The sequence below is a fragment of the Lepidothrix coronata genome, unplaced genomic scaffold, assembly GCF_001604755.1.
Source record: "Lepidothrix coronata isolate B3197 unplaced genomic scaffold, Lepidothrix_coronata-1.0 Scaffold122, whole genome shotgun sequence".
Classification (NCBI taxonomy): Eukaryota; Metazoa; Chordata; class Aves; order Passeriformes; family Pipridae; genus Lepidothrix; species Lepidothrix coronata.
The window spans coordinates 2273275-2292017 of NW_016690302.1; the positions used below are offsets into that span (position 1 = coordinate 2273275).

Sequence of the window (18743 nt, forward strand, 5' to 3'; positions counted from 1 at the left end):
AGCTCCCTCAGCCTCTCCTCACAGCACTTGTGCTCCAGTCCCTTCCCCAGCCTTGTTGCTCTTCTCTGGACCTGCTCCAGGACCTCCATGTCCTTCCTGAGCTGAGGGCCCAGAACTGGACACAGCACTCCAGGGGTGGCCTCACCAGTGCTGAGTCCAGGGAAAGAATCACTTCCCTGGACCTGTTGGCCACCCTGTTCCTGAGCCAGGCCAGGATCCATTGACCTTCTTGGCCACCTGGGTACACTTTGGCTCCTGTTCAGCTTCCTGTCCATCCAAATCCCAGCTCCCTTCCTGCCTGGCTGCTCTCCAGCCACTCTGTCCCCAGCCTGTAGCGCTGCAGGGGGTTCAAGGACTCTGCAAAGCTCTGTGGAATGAACCAGGCTTTGCCCAGCAGAGGCACTGACAGGAGAAGAACAAACTGGTGCTAATTCAAGAAGGGAAGGGGGAAATGAGGGACGTTTCCTCCCTCACCTCGATGTAGTAGCTGTCCGGGCTCTCCCGGTAGGCAGAGGCAATGCTGGCCTGCACTGCCTGGATCCAGGCCTGGCGCAGCTTCTCCGAGTCAGCCTGCAGCATGCAGCTCCTGGAAAGGCAGGGGAGCAGTTGGGAAGAGCAAAAGGACATTTTGGTCAAGACTGTTCCCCCTTCTTCCTCAGCCTGAACATCCCAGCACGGGCAGCGAAGGGGCAAAAATTAATCCTGCAAGTTTGCACTGTCAGGGCTGTTCCCTCTTCAAACACTGACAGCTGCACTGCCTAGATGTATATTAGGTATAATATATAATATATAACATATAATTTGGCTTGTGTAATGTATCAGCTGGAATCCATAAGCTATGGAATCCATAAGCATAAGCTAGATTCAGCTTATGCTGGTGTCTGACAAACTTCCCAGGGACCCTGGAGCACAGGCAACGGCATCTCCCAGCCACAATTTAACAACCCAGGGCAGCATCTGCTCCAATCCCATCTCTTGCAGCTCCATGCACAGCCCAGCTCCCACGAGGACGGCCTGGGGAAGCCACCAAACTCACTTGGTAGGTGAGACCACCTCGAAGCAGAACCTCCTCTCTATGTCTTCACAGGGCTTGACGGTGCAGAGCCGCAGGTCCTCCACCACCACCGTGAGCACATCCTGCAAGGGGGAGAACAGGGGCCTTGAGGGCTCCTGAATCCGTGTCACAGCCCAGAAAACTCCTTCCCAAACCCTGCTGTTGGCACGTAGTGCAGAGAGGGCAGAGCCAGCCCTCCAGGGCTGTGGGAAGGGGTTATATGGAATTAAAGCACAGGGCAACACGTACATGGCAGGTTTGCTGGGGACCCCACCAACTTCCTCAGCTGAACAGGAACGTTTAATCTAAATAAGCATTTATTTAACAAACCCCATCTGCTGACACTTCACTCTCAGCACAGTCTAACCTTGGACACAGTAATGGGCTTGCTGTCCCTCTGATCCTTCCACCCCTCTCCCCACCACGGAGCAGGAGTCCCCAGCAAAGCAGGACACCAGAGCAGTTGGCTGATCCTCTGGTGTCATCTGGGGCAGCCTCACTGACCTTTAGCTTTTTCTGGTACACCAGCTGGCTGTTCTGTATGGAGAACCACCTCCTGGGGGAAGACAGACAGACAGGCAGACATCAGGACAGGCAAACTGCAGAGCTACAGAGAGGCAGCTTGTGGCAGAGCAGGATGTTTCCATTTATATCTCCATTTAAAAGGAGGACAATTTATTTAGCAACCTGATCACCTTCGTGGAGGGCAAAGGAAGCCACAACCACCACGAAGTTTTCAGGAAGAAGGTTCTGGAACATGTGAGCAGAAGGAGTCTGAGGGTTGCAGCAGGGGGTTACTGAGAGCATGTATGACATACTCTGCTGGCAAAAGAATGAGGAGAAAAAAAAATGAGATGAGACAGGATTCCCTTTCTTTTGTCACGGCTGAAATATTAAACTGATAAAAGAGAACAAAAGGACTTGATGTGTCTGTGGAGAAACGGGAAAATACAGGTGACTGGAGGCCATCCCATCCATCTGGGAGCACTCTGGGCTGCTGTGACAGCTGCAGGCTCTGCTCAGCTCCTCAGAATGATCCTTGTGGGTCCATTCCAGCTCAGGATATTCTGGGATTCCATAAGGATTTTGCTGCTCCCGTGAGGGGGAGGCTCTGCCAGAGGGGCTGAGCTCAGCGAGGAGGTGATGAGTGGGCTCCAGGAGCTGGGAATAGCTGAGCTGTGGGCAGAACTGGCTGAGGGTGGGTGGGATTGAAGAGATGGATATAGCTGTGGGGAGGCTGCTGCCTCTGTGTGACTGGGGTGTAGGAGGATAACTGGGATTTGAGGGCACGGAAAACTTGGAGCCCTTGACGCCGACGTTACTTCAGATATCAGGAAAAACAAAGTCCCAGAGGGGCATTTTCCCTCCAGGGTGAGTGCCCTTTGGAGTGACCCATGAATGCACAGCCAGGGGAGCTGCAAGGAGAAGGGAGTTGCCTGGAATTGTTCCTCTCCATCCCAAAAGCCAAGCACAGGTCTCGGCATTAACCTGCCAGGCTTTGGAAGGCCATTCTGCTGCACAGAAACACGTGGTGTCAGGGACAGCAGCCACGCTGTGGACCAAGGCTGGACTCTGCTCAGGGGACACCAAGCAGGGAATCCTAAAAAGGTGATAAAAATTCAGCTAAGGCACCTTCCCAGAGCACTGAACTCAAACACTGCTGCACTGGTTCCTCCAAGTGCAAACTTAGTCCTTGACTGTCAGGGGATCAGAGAGCCTGAGGGCTAAGAAATCACCCTAAATTTGTCTGGAATCTCCTCAGCACTCAGGGAAGCTTTAAAGAGAAGAAGCTGCTTATCTGGCCAATTCAGAAATCTTTAATAATTCCAAGTCTCTTTTTCCATGCAAATACAGGCAGTTTCTGTGCATACCACAAACTGTTCACTGAAGCATTTAGTGCTTATTTATTCCAAAGCCTAACAGCAGCACATTCCAGTATCCTCTGCATGCATCCCACAGCCAAGTAAAAGATCTTTTAATATTCTATCATTTCCCTGTTATGTGAGAGGAGGAAATGTAGGTCAGACCAGCATTGATCTCATGCATTAGAAACCCACTGGAAGGGTTTGAATCCTTTTGTACAACGGTCTGTGAAACCCACTGACTGTCTCAAGGGAAAACTAAACATAGAAATATCGACCAGGGGGAGAACATGAAACCTTTTCTTCCACTTTCCAAGGTCTCTGGCAGCTGCAGAGGCTCCTGGCTGGTGCAGGAGGCAGATGAGCCAGGCATTCCCAGGGAGCTATCAGATGAAATATGGATAAATTATTAAGAGCAGGGTCAGGGCACTGAAAGCCATTTCTCAGCTCCTGGCAGCACACTTGATATTTCCACTCTCACATATGTCCCTGTCCCAAAACAGGCAGGTTTGACACTCCTGGCACGTCCTGCTGGGTTCTGGTGTCTCTCTTAATTGTTATAAATGGGCAGCTTTCCCAGGGCAAGCCTTGAGCTGCACTGTGCCCTCTCCTCCCTGAGAGGAACCTGCTCCTTCTCCCATCATGGAAGGCACTGAAACTGCAGAAACTCTCAAACCAACCTCACTTTTAGCTATTTTAACTACTCAACTTTTAACTACTTGGCTCAGAATCCTTCCAGTGATGGTAACAGTCAGTCAGAGCTCACTAAAGGGAGGTGTGTTCCTGTGCAGAGCCTCAGCCCGAATATCAAATGGAATATGGGTTCTTGCTCACCTATTCCATGTTTTGAATGCATTGCTGGCTCTCTTGAAGAGGTAACCTTCCATCACCACTCCATTTGGGGCGTCCACATTGAACTCCACCTTCGAGTCATCGTAGGAGAAGTCCTGGAAAACAGAGAGAGCCTGAGCCTCTGGCATGGCTGCATTCCTGGGGCCATCTGGATCATCTCTAGGTGGAGATGAGTCTGAGCAAACCATCAGGAAGAGAAAAACATCTGCCAGAAGCCCGAGGTTCAGGCAGAGCTGCCTGTCACAGCACATCCTCTGCCTTCGTGGGCTGCAGCCATGGAGAGCAGTCAGGAATTATCCCCATTCCAGTGAGTTTATCCATCCCTGCTGTTTGCAGGAAGGCACTGGACACGCTGCATTTTCCTCCTCTGGTAGCTGGTAAGGAGAAAGGGGGGTGAGGGCTAAAAACTCCCAATATTTGGGTCAGCCTGCAGTGGGAAATAAAGCATGAGGTGCTTTTTTTCACTGGCCAAGTGAGGCAGCAAAGCTGCTGCCACCCCTCTGCAAGGGGCCAGGAGGAGAACAAACCCCAGCCTTTCCACACAAGGAAAACGTGCTGATTTCTGGAGGGGCAGAGTTATCAATGCCATGCTCATGAGCTATCCTCAGATGCCATCTCCAGCCTGCACCCTCTCCCTGCTCCGTGCTGTGCCACCAGTCGGAGCTGATTTGTCAGCTTGGCACCGACTCACCAGGGAGAGCTCATGGCTTCTGACAGCTGACACAGAGCAGAGGGAATAGCAGCTGCTCTCCAGAACGTGGGATCTGCCTCCCTGGGCCATGGGCTGCCTCCTTCCCAGGAGAAACTGGGTCATGGAACAGCGACAACTTCCCCTCTAACCTGGGGAACCGAGGCACGTTGCTCACTGATTGCACCCTAATCATCCACCCCACACCTCCCTCTCTCCAGAGCAAATATTTCCCCCTGTGCACCTCGGTTCAAAGCCACAGCAGTGACAACAGCCCCATCAGCTGCCTCTCCTGGCTCAGCAGACCCCGGTGATGCCGTGTTGCCAGGCAACATGCACTTGGCTCTCATTAAGATGAGTTATTTCCACGCTCAGAGAGATGCAAACGTGCCTGGGAGGTGTCAGGACAGGAATAACAGTGATCCAGAAGGAGGAGATCCGATGGGACAGGCCACAGTGACTCCTTGGAAAGGCAGCATGATGCCCAATTAGCCACTGGAAACTGCTGCAAGGCACCCAATTAAGAGGGCTCTGCTCAGCCCCAAATTTCCTTGCCCTAAGAGGGTGAATCCCACGGGGCTCCTCTTCTGCAGATGTCTTTCATGTCCCCGTTGCAAACAAAGGCTGGAGGGAATTTTCCTCCAAATCAACGTGTGATTTTTTTTGCAGAGCTGCTCCAAAGTGACAATTCCGTGTATTTGATGAGAATCTGCACTGATTTATGATAAATAATGCAAACAGCTGAAAATCTGGACCTTGATGAAGAGTTGGGGGGCGAAATGCTTCCAAAAAACATCTTAAAAATGACCGTTTAGCTGTGCCTCACTCACCTTGAGGAACTGGGGAAAAAAAATCAGGGGGAGGGTCTAATTCTAATCTCCTGACTTCTTCAGCTGCCCTTATCAAGCAGAGTGGTGGGAAGGAGGATCTGCTGCTGGAGAGTGCAGGAGGAACAGATGGGCCACCTACGTCAGTGGGGTAAATCCACTGAAAAGCAGTGGAGTCAAGCCAGGTGTGAATTTAACCTCATTTAAGCTGGATTGGAGCACACCTCTACCAATTAAATGGCTGGAGCTGCACAGCTGAAGGCACATGGAGCTGTTCCCTGCCTTTGAAGGAGCTCTGACCCACACCAAGGCCAGTTTGAGAAGGTTACACCCAAACCCACCAAGGGTACACACGGCTGGGATGACTCAGCCGAGGTCCCCGGGCCAAATTCTGCTCATATTTCTGCTGCTGGGAGTCCTGAGCAACCCCAGTGCTACCAACAGGACTCCTGGAGGGCAGCTGAGGGCAGAACAGTCACCAGGGCTGGAGGCTGGATTTGTAAAGAGTCCAAATCAAGGGAGAGATCTGAGGGAGAAGGACCAGCCTGCCCATCACCCCCAGGCACGAGGCCTCAGGGCCACTTTGTTCCATTCCACTGCACTGGGCTTAAAAGAACTTGAAGTCTTTGCTGCAAAGTCATTGGCAGTGTTGAAAGCCAAAGGAAGGGAAAGCAGAGGGCGAGGAAAATCCAGAATTTACACCCATGATCGAGAGGATTTCTCCTTTCTCAGCCAGGCAAAGGGCAGAGGTGGCTCAGAAAGGCAAAGCCAAGGCAAGTGCACTTGTGAAACCTCCAGCACACCAGAGTGAGCCTGAAGTATGGCCTAACCCATGGATTCCTACACACAGCTTCTGCTGCAGCCCAAACAGGGAACTTCCTTGCCACAGCCATTGGAAGAGAGGACAAATCCCTGGAAAAGGGAGTTACAAGAACATCTGTCGAATGTGATTCCAAGTCAGAGCCAGCTCGGACTCTGCCCGAGGAGATCATGCTGGTGAAGGTGCTGGGACCCCGTGGTGGGTGTGCCCACTGCTGCAGGCACAGATGTGTGACAGGCAACCCCTGCCCCTAATGTGCCCCTGTATCTGTTCCATTCCTTGGCACAAAGGGATTTTGATCCTTTTCTAGTTCTGGGGAATCAGTGGAAGGGCCCTGGCTGAGACACTGCCCCTGCCCAGCACAGCATCAGCTCTGCCTCCAGTCTCTGTGACTCCCCCAGGGATGCAGTGGAGAGCACATCTCATGCCTTCTCTTGTCCCCTCCTCCTCCTTCTCCTCGAGATTTTAATGCATGATTTTAACCAACAACCTTCTCCTGAATTCACCCCCTCACTGCAACAGGACACACAGAGCAGGCAAGTCTGTCCTAAGTGAGCCTGGACTGATTTATTAAGCCTGCATTTAGCACCTCATTGTCTCTGCAAGGAGAACAAATGCTTGACACAGTAAAAGGCTTCCCAGGACAGGGATCTGAACGGCTTTGGCTCCAGCAGCATGTGCAGGCAGGATCAGAACAGCAGTGACATGTTGGATCACACCCTGCTACGAGAAATCGGACGCCTTCCAAAATAAGACACCAGGACTCTGCCATCATCTGCTTCCCTTTCCCTCCCTGACTGCCAGTAAATCACAGCAACCCCGCTCACTGTCCCCTCCTGTCACTCCCAGTTCACCCACCAGGCTGCCTGGGAACTGATATTCCTTTGGAAAGGCCACCACAATGGTTTCCATGGGAGCTGCTGGAGCAACAGTGAAGTCACACAACACATTCCAAGAGACACGTCCAGAGAAAGGACATTAATGTGGACGCTTCCAAACCAGCAAATGGAAATTAAAAACCCCAGCACAGGACATAGACCGACCCAGGAAAGGATAAAAAAGAAAAGGGGAGGGGGGGAAAAAAGAAAGAGAAATCCTAATCTGAAGGTGGCCTCGTGGCCCACCCAGGAACTCCCCAGTCCAGCAAGAGGCCAGCCAAGCTCCTCCAATTCCTCCTCAGAAATGAGCATTTCATGCAGAGAAAATGGCTGATTAAATTAAATAGCCCTCCAGCATCAGTGAGCAGATTGAATATGAAGAGTGAAGCTGCCCCTCAACAGCCTGGAATCTTTGGGGGAGGGAATCTTCCAAGGAAGGAGCCCCCCTGCCTAAGAGCATTCCCACTGAAGGAGGAAGGTCTCACCAAGAGGTTCATTCCTATCCCAAAAAGCACAACCCCTGGCTGAAAACAGGTAGGACCTTTCTTCTAAAATACCAAGACTTCCTTAAAAGTCTTTAAAATAAATACAGTCACTATGGCAATGGCTCTGCCTGGAAAAGTCACAGCATTATTCCCTCAGTTATCAATTCAGCATGGAAATAACATCACTCTCCTTTTTTCTACAATATTTTGGTTTTCACTGATAGAAAACACTATCAAACCTAAGCAAGCACGAGCAGGGACTCATTTCCGTTCTTAGATACTCAAAGAAATGTCTCTTACTACCAAACCTCCATATTATTTTCTTTTCAATCAATACCATTTAGGATAAGCACCAACACATGCAACACATGCTTTCCCTCTTAGGAGACAAAGGCTTTTAGCCAAAAGTGCCTTCTTGGGCATCCAGAGATGCTCAATATTCACAATAACATCAGGCATGTTAACAACATCCATGCACTGAACACAGCTTCTGGAGGCCAGTTGGAAATTGTGCCTGGTTTGGCTTTTTGACTGCCAAGAAACCCCAATTCCAAGGAGTATTCCCATTCCCTAAAGATGCACACACCCCCTTCCACACACACACCAGTGCCTGCACTTGCTCTTCTCTCCTGGTGCCTGTTTGGATCTCAAGCTTTGCTCTCTCTGGCTCTTTTCCCCTCTCTGCCTGTGCCGTGTCCAACCCCAGCCCCTCGGAGCAGATGGAATTTGGAGGAGGGCTCCTCCACCTCCGATCCCGTTCTGCTCAGACAGCTTTCACCCATCCTGGCCAAATCCCACTGGCAGATCTTTTGTTTCTCGAGTTTCCTAATGCCAAACGCTCTCCCTGGCAGCAGATGATGCCCAGAGCCCCGTGCCCTGCCCCAGAGCCCTCCCAGCCCTCAGACAGGACCCGAAAATCCGCAGCAGCAAAACGCGGTTTGTTTGGGGTCCCATCAGCGAGCAAGGCGCAATTCCCAAGGGAAAAGGGAACCCTAAACCTGCTCCCCCGAGCCCAGGCATCCCTGCAGGAGTGTCCTTACCAGGAGGTACTCGAGCCTGCCGAAAATCTTCATGCTGCAGCTGCGAGGGAGGCTCTGCTGCTCCCGCCCTTCAGAGCTGAGCTCTCCTTCTCTAGAGCAGCATCTCTGCTCAGCACCGGGGGCTGGCGGGGAAGGAGGGATTTCTTTCACAGCCCCTTCTCCTTCACCCCTCCTCCTCCTTTTTTTTTTTTTTTATTTTTGAGAAGCTCCAAGCTCTGCCTTCGGCCCCTGGCAGAGCGAGGGGGCTCCGGGAGGCTGCTGGTCCCTGGGGACCACCCGCTGGCCCCCTCCCCGAGCCTCCTATTCAGGGGCAATCAGCTTAGAGCAGGGGCTAATTACCATACAGCTGGCAGGAGAAGCCAGGCAGCACAGAGCTGAGCTGACAGCAGGATGCTCACCCGGTGCCTCCCTGACCTCAACAGAGCCAGGCTTGTCTGCCTTTCCCCGGGATCTGCTTCCCCAGCTCCTGGAGCAGGGCCACCCTCGGGCCAGTCATTCCAGCCACAGGATTCAGGGGGTTGAGGTGCCATCTGGCCCCTGGTTTGTTATCCACCAGCTGGGCTAAATGAGGCAGAGAGCTCTGCCTTGGCACTCCACACGGGCAACAGAGAGGCACGACTGCTTCCCAAACTGCTCCGGGCTGGGAAAGGTGTGAGGCTGGAAAGGAGCTTCTATATAGCCCTTGGAATCACATGTAGTGATTATACAGTTCTTGGAATCACAAGATCAATGAAGTTGGAAAAGTCCTTTAAAACCATCAAGCCCAACTCTTAACCCAGCACAGTTTTCACCCCCAAACCACGTCCCCAAGTGCCACATCCCCACGGTTCTGAGCACCCCCAGTGATCCCACCCCTGTTCCCATGCCCAGCCACCTTTCAGTGGAGAAATTTTCCCTAATACCCAATCCAACATCTCCCACTTTTAGAGCCAGGACTCTCAGTTTTGGTGCAGTGGAAGGATTTGGGAAGGTCTGGTTTAAACATCACCCTTTCTCTACTCGTTTCCCACCGTGAAAAATTCCCAGGTCTGCCTTTTCCAGATTACCTGAATTACAGCAGCAAACAAAACAGTCAAGATTTGTGATGAGCTTTTCCTTCCCACCAGATTCATTTAAATTAAAACAATAATGAAACAAAATGCCACAGACCATTTCCTTACGAACTGGGCTCTCAGGAGTCTTCCCCCACACCTCACAAAGCTGTCCAAGGACAATTCTCTGCCTTCAGCATCTGCACAGCTCCCACACCCCCAAAAACACTTCAAAATGTATTATTTAACCCAAATTTCCTGGGTTAAAGGAAGTCTGTTTGGGAAGACACTAGTGAGGAAAAGATTATATTTATGCCACCACTCTAATTAAGCACAACTAAATCTCCACATTTTTCAAGGGACCAGAGGGTTTTGTGGGCTCAGCAGGAAGATATATATTCAATTAAATGCTGTGGGGAATTAGGGGAACTGGGGACCCTGCTCCATCACAAAGGGAAGAGCAGCACGGACTCAGAGCAGCTGAAAAGCAGCTCATAAAAGAGTCCCAGGCAGGAAGCTTGAAATCCTAAATTGCAGTGAGGATGTTCAGCTCTCTCAGCCCCAGGAAGAGACTGGAGTGAAAGGCCCTGCCCTGGAGAGCTTTTCCACGTCCCCTTGGATGAAGTCATCACTCCAGCAGAGTCCCAGGGGACCCGAGGGCTCACAAATGGACTCTCCCCCTCCCTCAGAACACTTAAGCAGAGGCAGCACATGCCCAGGCCATTCCCAGGGCACAGCACTCATCAGCTTTCAAAGCTGGTTCTGTCCCCATCTCGAGGGTTATGACATTTTTTTGGGAGAGAGAGAGAGAGCATTAGAGAGGAAACAACAGCCACTTCAAATTCCTTCTGTGCACAAGTATTGATCCACACAAGTGCCTGCCAGACACACACTCCTCCCACCAGAGCCAGCAAAGGCTCCAGGCACCAAAAACACACCAGAGACCAGCCAGGAACTGCTGCCACTGCAACACTGAGTCACAGCTGAGCATGACACAGAGCACAGGCAACCAAAACCTTCTTTTAGCACAGGGCTGAAAACCAATTTGATGAGGGTGAAACCCAACTCACTTAAAACTGGGCTTTAAAAATGACATTTCCGGCTCGGGTGACACCACTGATGCCACGCCAAGGCTTCTTGGTGTTGCTTTCAAAGGCAGCACAATAAATATTGTGAATATCTGGTAAATATTGTAAATATCCGGTAAATATTGTAAATATCTGGTAAATATTGTAAATATCTGGTAAATATCCAGAGCAGCAAGTTCTGAGAAATAAAGATGCCAGAAGAAGGAAATACGTGTGGGTACTCACCTGCAGGAGGGTCTGCAGGGCCAGGCCAGCAGTCCAGGAGGAAGAGAAGGAAAAGAAAAAATAAGTAATTAGTTGATATTTCTGCAAGCCTCAGATTTGGAATCGTTCCCAGGTCTGAAAAATCAGAGCCCACGTTAACTGAAGATGCCTCCTTACTGAAAGGTCAGGCCTGTTTGATAATAAATCCCATTATCCTGCCAGTTTGTGGTGGTTCCTCCCAATTCCAGCAGGTGAGAGGACACACCAGTGGGTCACCAGAGCAGCAGCTTGCTCAGCCACTGCTGGGACCTTCCCAAAGTCCTGCTGCTCCAGGCTGAAGCCATGGCATGTCCTGGAAGCTAAGCAGGAATCACCTGAGAGCAGTGTGGAGCAGAGGGAAGGTCTGTGCAGCTCCCTGCTCCTCTCTCCCCGTGGCCCACTGACACCCCTGCAGTGCAGTGGGAGCTCCCTGGGCCTGAAGGAAAGGCAAGTCCTGCCTGTGGGTGCCACAGGGGCATCCCCTCGTCCATCTGCTGGATGATTTCACGGGGACTCTGCCCATCTGGGTGGGTTGGGCACCCGGGAGTGCTGCCACGCTGCTGCCTCACCATGGGCAAGGCAGGGAGAGGTGGCAGGGACACCCCAGTGCTGGCTGGAGATCACACAGCTGGTGGGCTAAAAGCTGGCTTGCCCAGCCAGGGGAAGGATGTGAGGCTGGGGGAGAGGAGAGGGAAAGAAAGAGTGGGATAAAAGGCTCTGATCTCCCCCCAAAAAGCAGTTCTGCTCTGCAGCCCTTTCCACAGGGGATTCCAAACCACTGCATCCACTCCTCCACCTCGGAGACATTCACAGAGCAACACTTAAAGAACATTTAAGGAACAATCCCCACGCCCTCGGCAGCAAAGAGGGAGACAAAGTGAGCAGGAAGGTTTGCTCAGAGGCACAGCAGGTCAGTGGCAGAGCTGGGAAAACCCCCCTGGTGCCCTGGCCTGGGGGGTCCTGCCTGTGCCACTCTCCCTTCCATGAGTCAGTGGCTGAACATCCTGCCTTTGATCCCAGCATCCCCGGGGTTATCCCTCATCTCCAGGCTGGGAAGGCCTGACCCAGCAAGGCCCCTCCCCAGCTGGCAGCTCCCACGGGGATCCAGATGGACACAAGTGCTGCTGGCACCAGGCTGCAGCCCCAGGACTCACCCTTTGCTGGATCAGGGCGTGTTTGTGCTCCATCTCCCTCTTCTCCACGGCAGAATCGATCACCAGCTGGTCCAGCTGAAGGCAGGGAGAAGGACAAACAGGCAGAAGAGTCAGGAAGGAGGTCTGTGAGCCATTGTCCTGCTCTGGGGTCACACCAGCCCTTCCTAACATCCCCACCAGAAGGGAACAGGCTGTGTCTGGGTGTGCACTGAGCAACCACAGCCCTTGGCTGTCACCCCACAAGTGTCACCCCAGCCAGCCTCCACCAGGCTCGATGCTCCAACCACTCCCTGATGTGTGGGAACAGGAAAAAGGGATGTGCTCTCCCCCTCTCAGGCATTCCCTGTGCCCTCACCTCCGTGGCCAGCTTCTTCATGTAGGGATCCAGCTCGTGGAGCAGAGTGTAGCCCTGCTGGAAGAAGGTGTACTGGGCGTGCATGAAGGACAGCATCTGGGGAGGGAACAACAGCAGGGTCACAACAGGTTCTGGGACAAAATGAGGTGTGAAAAGCCCTAATCCCTTATTACCCACAAAACCGGGTCTAACTTTCCCTTCCCAAAGCAATGTCTCCATTAGATGCCTCTCCCTCTTCTCCTTTCTTCCTCTCACAATTCCTTCCGCCTGCTGTGAGCACAAAGCATAAAAGGAGTGTCCTGCACCCCTGAAAATTCCCCCCCTGGGGAGGATCCTGCTGGCCCTCCAGCTCCCCTCTGTTGCCATACCTGCAGCCCCCAGAGCAGTGCCAACAGTATCTCCAGGGCAGGCAGCCGGCATGTGGAGCCCTGCAACCTGAAATGGAGAGGGCCTGCCTTGCATGGGCTCACTGAGAGCAGCCCCAGGAAACACAGGGAGCCCTTACCGCGTCCAGGATCTCAAACTTCTTCTTGGCCTGCAGCACGTTGATCTGGGGAGGAACCAGGACACAAATCTCAGCACCAGCCTGGCTTGGAGAGCCATGACCAGCCTGCTAGGACGGCCCTCTGGGCTGTGATACCCCCAGCAGCACCCACAGAGCATCCCCTGCACGATTCCAGAGTAAAGTTCCCCAGGAAAGGCAGTTCTGGGCAGTTCCAGGTGGGATAAAAATGCCTTTTCTGACCTGGGCTGCTCCAAGGTCACTGGTGGGTGGATGTCTGCATCCAGGCTGGAACAAACAGTGGCCCCAGGGTGCCCTTTGGTGCCCAGTGAAGGAAATGTTCAATTTATCAGGTCACTGATAAATTGATAAATCAGGTCGCTGAAAATTTCTTCGAGCGGGTACCACATTATGGATATAAAAGAATAAAATAACTCTCCTCATTAAACCCTTAATTAAACACCAAAGGATACCTGGACAAGCTCATGGCTGCACAGTTCAAAACTGAGGGGGACCAACAGAGAAACCTCCCCAGCAATGGATCAGCACAATCAAGGAATTCTCCCTCTTTGTCAGTGGGAGAAATGGAGGGAGCTTGTTATGGAGTGACCTCGCCAGGAAATAAAGATGTAAAAAAATGGCAGTGCTAGAGCACCAACAACGTGCATGATTTATACTTTGAGGGGAAAGCATTGCCCAGAGGATGGGACACCAGAGACTGTCTCCTGGTCAGGCAGAACTGTCAGCAGATGGTCTGAGCTGATGCTGCAGCAGTGACAGCTCGTGGGGACACACAGGCAGCAGTGGTAACACTGAATTTCTCTGCTTAACCCACCCACTGCCTGAGAGCACAGACCTGCCAGGAAAGCTATGAGTGATTCAAAGTCAAACCCCTGACCATTGTGTGGGAGCAGGGAGTGAGTGTTCCTGGAGGAAATCCCTGCCGGGAATGGAAATTCAGTCTGAGCCCCTTTATTTCTCTTACTGAAAAAAAAAATAGTTTGATTTCTCTAACCAAAAAAAAAAAAAAAAAAAAAAAAAAAAAAAAAAAAAAAAAAAATTTTTCTTCTCAGGAATGAAAACACATCCTAAGGACTCCCTGCCTCAGGGGGCAGAGGGCAAAAGGGATTAGCAATCCCTGCTGAACTCAGCGGGAAGACCCCCTCTTGTCCCTTTGTCCCTTGTCCTGCACTGGGAGGCCCAGTGGGAACTGGGAGGGGGGCACTGCCACCAACCTGCAACACATAGTCCAGGGCCAGGTGCCTGAAACACTTCCTGGTGATGGTCAAGGTGCCCGTGGCCTCCTCCACCTCGTGGGGTTTGTGCCGGGGGGCCTGGGCGTTCTTCACCAGCGAGATCTCCATGTCCTCCCGCACCTTGTCAAACTGCTTCTTGGTCTCCTTGAACTTCCTGACGTCACTGGAACCCAGAGGGGAACAGAGGGGGATAGAAATCACTGTCACAGTGACAGGGAGATTTTTTTTTTTTAATTTGGTTGATTATTTTTTTTTAAATTATCGGGTACCACTCAGGCAGGACTTGATTTGAGCTGCATGACCCTGAAGATCAGCTCTTAAAAGCAGCCCTGGTTCCTCAGGAGTTGAAGTAGCAATGCTGATTTATAGCAGCTCTACCACAAACACTTGTTTTCTGTCCAGGGGAGCTCAGTTTATCTCAATTATAAACTGTTATAAAGTAGTTACAAGCTGTTAGTAAACAGCAGCACCCACTTATTCTTTACCCTGGGGGGAGATGAAGAGCCTTGGCTGAGCAGGACAAACAGTAAATGCTGAACTCTGCCCTGTGGAAAACTGTTGGGAATTGCAAATCCTCATGTATGGATGAGCCTCTGGCCAGGAGAATCCGCCCTGGGCAGGTACAGGAGGGATAAATGAACACAGAGGGGACTGGATTAGTGTTCAGGTGGTTGTTAGTCATTCACATCACCCTCAGTGCTCAGAGCTGCTGAGTTATGGGGGGAAAAAAAAAGGGCACTTTTTTCAGTTTGGGGTCGTTTGCAGCAAAGGGCTGTGGGGATTTTATATCATTTGGGATCCAGCTTTGGAGGGAATGGTTTCTTCCTCTGGGCATGTCCCCCTGGAGAGGAGCAGGGATGAGGGATCCTGCTGGAAAGGCTCAGCTCCAACAGCAGCATCACCACAGCCTCAAGATTCAGCTCATAAACCCCTCCTGCTCAGCAAGGTCTGTGGTTTGGGAAGGTGCTAAAAGAGCATTTGGCTGCTGACACCAGGCCAGGGCAAGCTGACCCTCCTGTGTGACCCCATAAATAAACCAGGCAAGGAGCAGCAAGGCTTGGGGACAGGCAGGGCAGGCAGAGGGCAAGCACTGCCTGGATCACCACGCAGGGCACAGTTCCCGTTGCTGCTTTGTTCCCAGCATCAGCCAGGAAGCTGCAGATTGCTCCTAAAAATGGTCCCAAGCCTGGAGTTTATGTTCCAACCCGGGGCAGGAGCACTGCAAATGTCAAAGCTGCAGGGCCTGCGAGTGCAGAGGTTGAGCAGCACAAAAGGAGGAGTTGGGAAGATGGTGAAAGGACCACAGAGCCAAACCCAAGGTGGAAATTCCCCCTTCCCAGCGCCAGCCTTAAGCAGATTAAATCTGAGCTCGTCAGAGAAATGATTATGAAGATAGTGGGGGTAGGGGGAGTGCTGGGCAAGAAGATGGGGCTGAGGAACTGGGGGGGGTCAGCCAGGGACCCCCTCCCTCCATCAGAGCACCCAGCTGCTGAGGGATTCAGCCCGTTCCCATGGCAACCAGCTCCTGCTTAGTGAAGACCTCAGTTGCCTCTCTGACCTATATTTGCTGCTGTGGGATCCCTGCACCAGGGACCTGCCCTGGGGAAAAGAGGCACTCAGGAAATGTGGGAATGCAGCAGGGACAGCCTGGATCCCAGGGACACACTGTCCCCATCCAATTAACTGGCTGGGCTCGGTCCTGCAGCACCCCAGGGAGTTAACAGCCTTAATGGGACACGTTCTGCTCACCCCAGGGCACTGCAAACCTGCTTCCCATTAGCAAATGGCTCTGAAGGGGTGGTCAAGCTCCAGGCTGAGGGCACAGGGCTGGTCAGCTGCTTCCTGCACAAAGAGAAGGGCTCCCACATCTGTCACCTCCCACAGAGATGCTCAGGTTACTCCAGAAGAGCAGGGATGCTCTGATTTCGTGGGGCTTTGTGGGCAGCAAAACCACAACGATTCTGCTGCACCCCAAAGCCAGCTGGCAGCACAGTCCCTTCCTTCTGCACTGGTTCAAACCACTGCACCAAGTCTGAGACAACACAAGATACAGAGCTGGCAGGGATCTGAGCTCTGGGATGGGTTTGACCTGGAGGATCAGCTCTCAGAAGGACTTTGGGATGAAAGTCCAGCTTTAACTCCAGAGCTGGGAACAGGATGGAGAAATCTGGTTGCCAACAGAGCAACCAAGTGACAGTGCACCAAAATCACACAAACCAGACCCTTCCCTCTGCCCTCCAGTGCCACCCTGCTCCAAATTCAGCCGCTGGGCAGAGGTGGTGGTTCTGTTCCCAGCACACACAGGACACGTGCAATGGAAGTTGAAGAAGCTGAAGACTAAACAGACAAGACAAGTACTCACTCTTTCACAAAGTTATGCAGCTGCTGCCGGACTGACCTCTGAGCCTGGTCAAACAGGATCTGAAAGAGAGGAGGGGGAAGAAATTCAAATGTTTTGCAACATGGAAACATCGAGGAGACAGAAAGTTCATAACCACTCTTGAGGAGCTTCGGTGGGAGGGACTCAGCATCACTCCAGGGCTCGGGGGTGTCCATTTCTTGCTGCCTGTCACAATGGATAACACCTTTTCCCACAGCTGCAGCACTCCCTTACCCCTGCAGAATTCCATAGGCTAGGGGTGGGAATCTCACAGAGAGACCTGTGCCCCCGACATACTTCCATAAGAAGAGATGGTGCTCTTCCATTAGAAGAGTTTATAGGAGCAGTTGCCTTTACACCCCTGTTTTGAACAATCCCGAGTCTCGAATTCCTCATTTTGCCAGAGGAGGGCACTGGTACCTCAACTCTACATCCAGGGAAGGACAGAACAAGCAGGAACATCCCAACAGCCACACGCTGGGGAGAGGTCCAAGTACCCGGCAAAAAGAGAGACTCGGTTCTTAAAAACCTTTTAAATTTTACTCTCCTTTACAAGATAAATTATCCCAAGCCCGTTACCCTACACCCTCACTCCCCCTCCTCAGCCAGGCAGGGGAGAAAGTAAGATGGAAAAGCTCACAGAGCGAGACAAGTACAGGGAGATCACCCACCAGCTGCCATCACAGGCCAGACTTGACTGGGGGAAAGATTGATTACAATGATTGCCAAATAAAAACAGACAGTGAGATACACGACCAAAACTAAAACCACGACCCCCAGCCTGAGCAGTTCTCTGTCCTCACACAGAAGAGATCTTGGCAGGATGTGCCAGGACTGGCTGAGCATAAACAGCCTCTAAATATGAACAGATGCAAAGCAAGGGGGGGAAAGAAAGAAAGAAAACCCCCAAGACCACCCAGCTTTGTGTTTTTTTACCCACGTAAATTATTTACTGCTCTTGGCACCCGCTCGCTCCCTCCAGCAGCACTCCAAGAGGCACTGGCCTGGCCTGCAGCTTTTCCAACATGGAGCTGCTTCCCTGAGTGATTTGGGGCATTGGGAGAGCTTCCCTCCACTCAGGATGGCAAAGCAACAAGAAACCATCTGGTTCCCACCTGCACCTCCACCTGGAGAGCTTCCAGCATTGGTTTCTGCCAGGGTGACACGTTTGCTTCGGATCAGGGAAAGGAAGGGACACGATGATGGGACTGCAGACAAGTGCCCTGGGATATTCCAGGGAATAAAAGTCAAATGAAAGGAACAGGACTTTCCTCAGCTTGAGAAACAGCAAATCCAGGCTACACAAACTCTGCTGTGGCAGGACCAGTGTGACTGAAGCCACAGAAACCCAGGCTATTCTCTCTTATTGATGCCACACTGGGCAGTGCCACGCCCACCTCGCCATTCCTGCCCGGAAAAACGAGCTCCAAGCTGGTGCCTGGAAAGGACACAGGCTTGGAACAGCCCAGCAAAGCATTTGCAGGAGGACAGAATTTCCCTCCAACGATCCCAGCAGGATGCTCCAGGTCTGTGTGCAATGCTCTCCTCCTGCCACAGCAAGGGCTTGTTCTCCCACTGCCTGGGAAGGAGAATTCACTGAGGGTTCAGTCCAAGGCTCCAATTCAGAGCTCAGAAAGCTGCTCCTTCCTGAAGCTGTTTGACTGAGAGGGAGCTGAACTCGTGGTGATCACATAAGCAGCACTGCCAAGGCACAGGGACATTGCTGTGGGGATTTTTAATTTAAATATCTCAACGTCAGGGCAGGAAAACTGCACAGAAAAGGAAGTCAGACCATATATATATATAAAAATACATATAAAAATATATATTATATACATTTTTATATATTTATATATATATTTTATATATATATTTATATATTCATCTCCTGCTCTGTCAATACTCTGCTCCTGAGCCCCACAGCCCTGTGATGGGATTCATCCAGTGAGAGCCTTGAGCAGGGATTGCCAAGTGGTTTCTGAGGGAATCCCAGGTAATGAACGTGCCTTTCCTGCCAGCAGCATCTCTGCTGACAAGCATCCTGATGTCTGTATTACTTTGATTGCTCCAGCATTAATTTTGGCAGGCAGGATCATCACCAGGGGAACGTTTTCAAGCGGGTCCTCCATTCAGTTTTCAGCACAGAATAAAGAGAGTTTTAAGAGCTGGAGTTTCAAATGTATTAAAACAAAAAAAAAAAAAAAAAAAAAAAAAAAAAAAAAAAAAAA

The 18743-nt window shown here is 51.6% G+C and overlaps 1 protein-coding gene across 4 annotated transcripts in view; it reads right to left on the reverse strand.

The window, feature by feature from the left end:
- The window catches only part of ACAP3 (ArfGAP with coiled-coil, ankyrin repeat and PH domains 3), an 80643-nt gene that overhangs the window by 16528 nt on the left and 45372 nt on the right, over positions 1–18743 (reverse strand). For all 4 annotated transcript variants that reach the window (XM_017825805.1, XM_017825807.1, XM_017825806.1 and 1 more), the window contains exons 5-14: positions 16498–16556; positions 14115–14298; positions 12883–12927; positions 12378–12473; positions 12023–12097; positions 10851–10862; positions 3751–3863; positions 1559–1610; positions 1037–1137; positions 475–586 (exon numbers count right to left, since the gene is read on the reverse strand). In XM_017825805.1, the coding sequence (XP_017681294.1) occupies positions 475–586; positions 1037–1137; positions 1559–1610; positions 3751–3863; positions 10851–10862; positions 12023–12097; positions 12378–12473; positions 12883–12927; positions 14115–14298; positions 16498–16556 (849 nt within the window). The remainder of the gene's footprint in view (positions 1–474; positions 587–1036; positions 1138–1558; positions 1611–3750; positions 3864–10850; positions 10863–12022; positions 12098–12377; positions 12474–12882; positions 12928–14114; positions 14299–16497; positions 16557–18743) is intronic.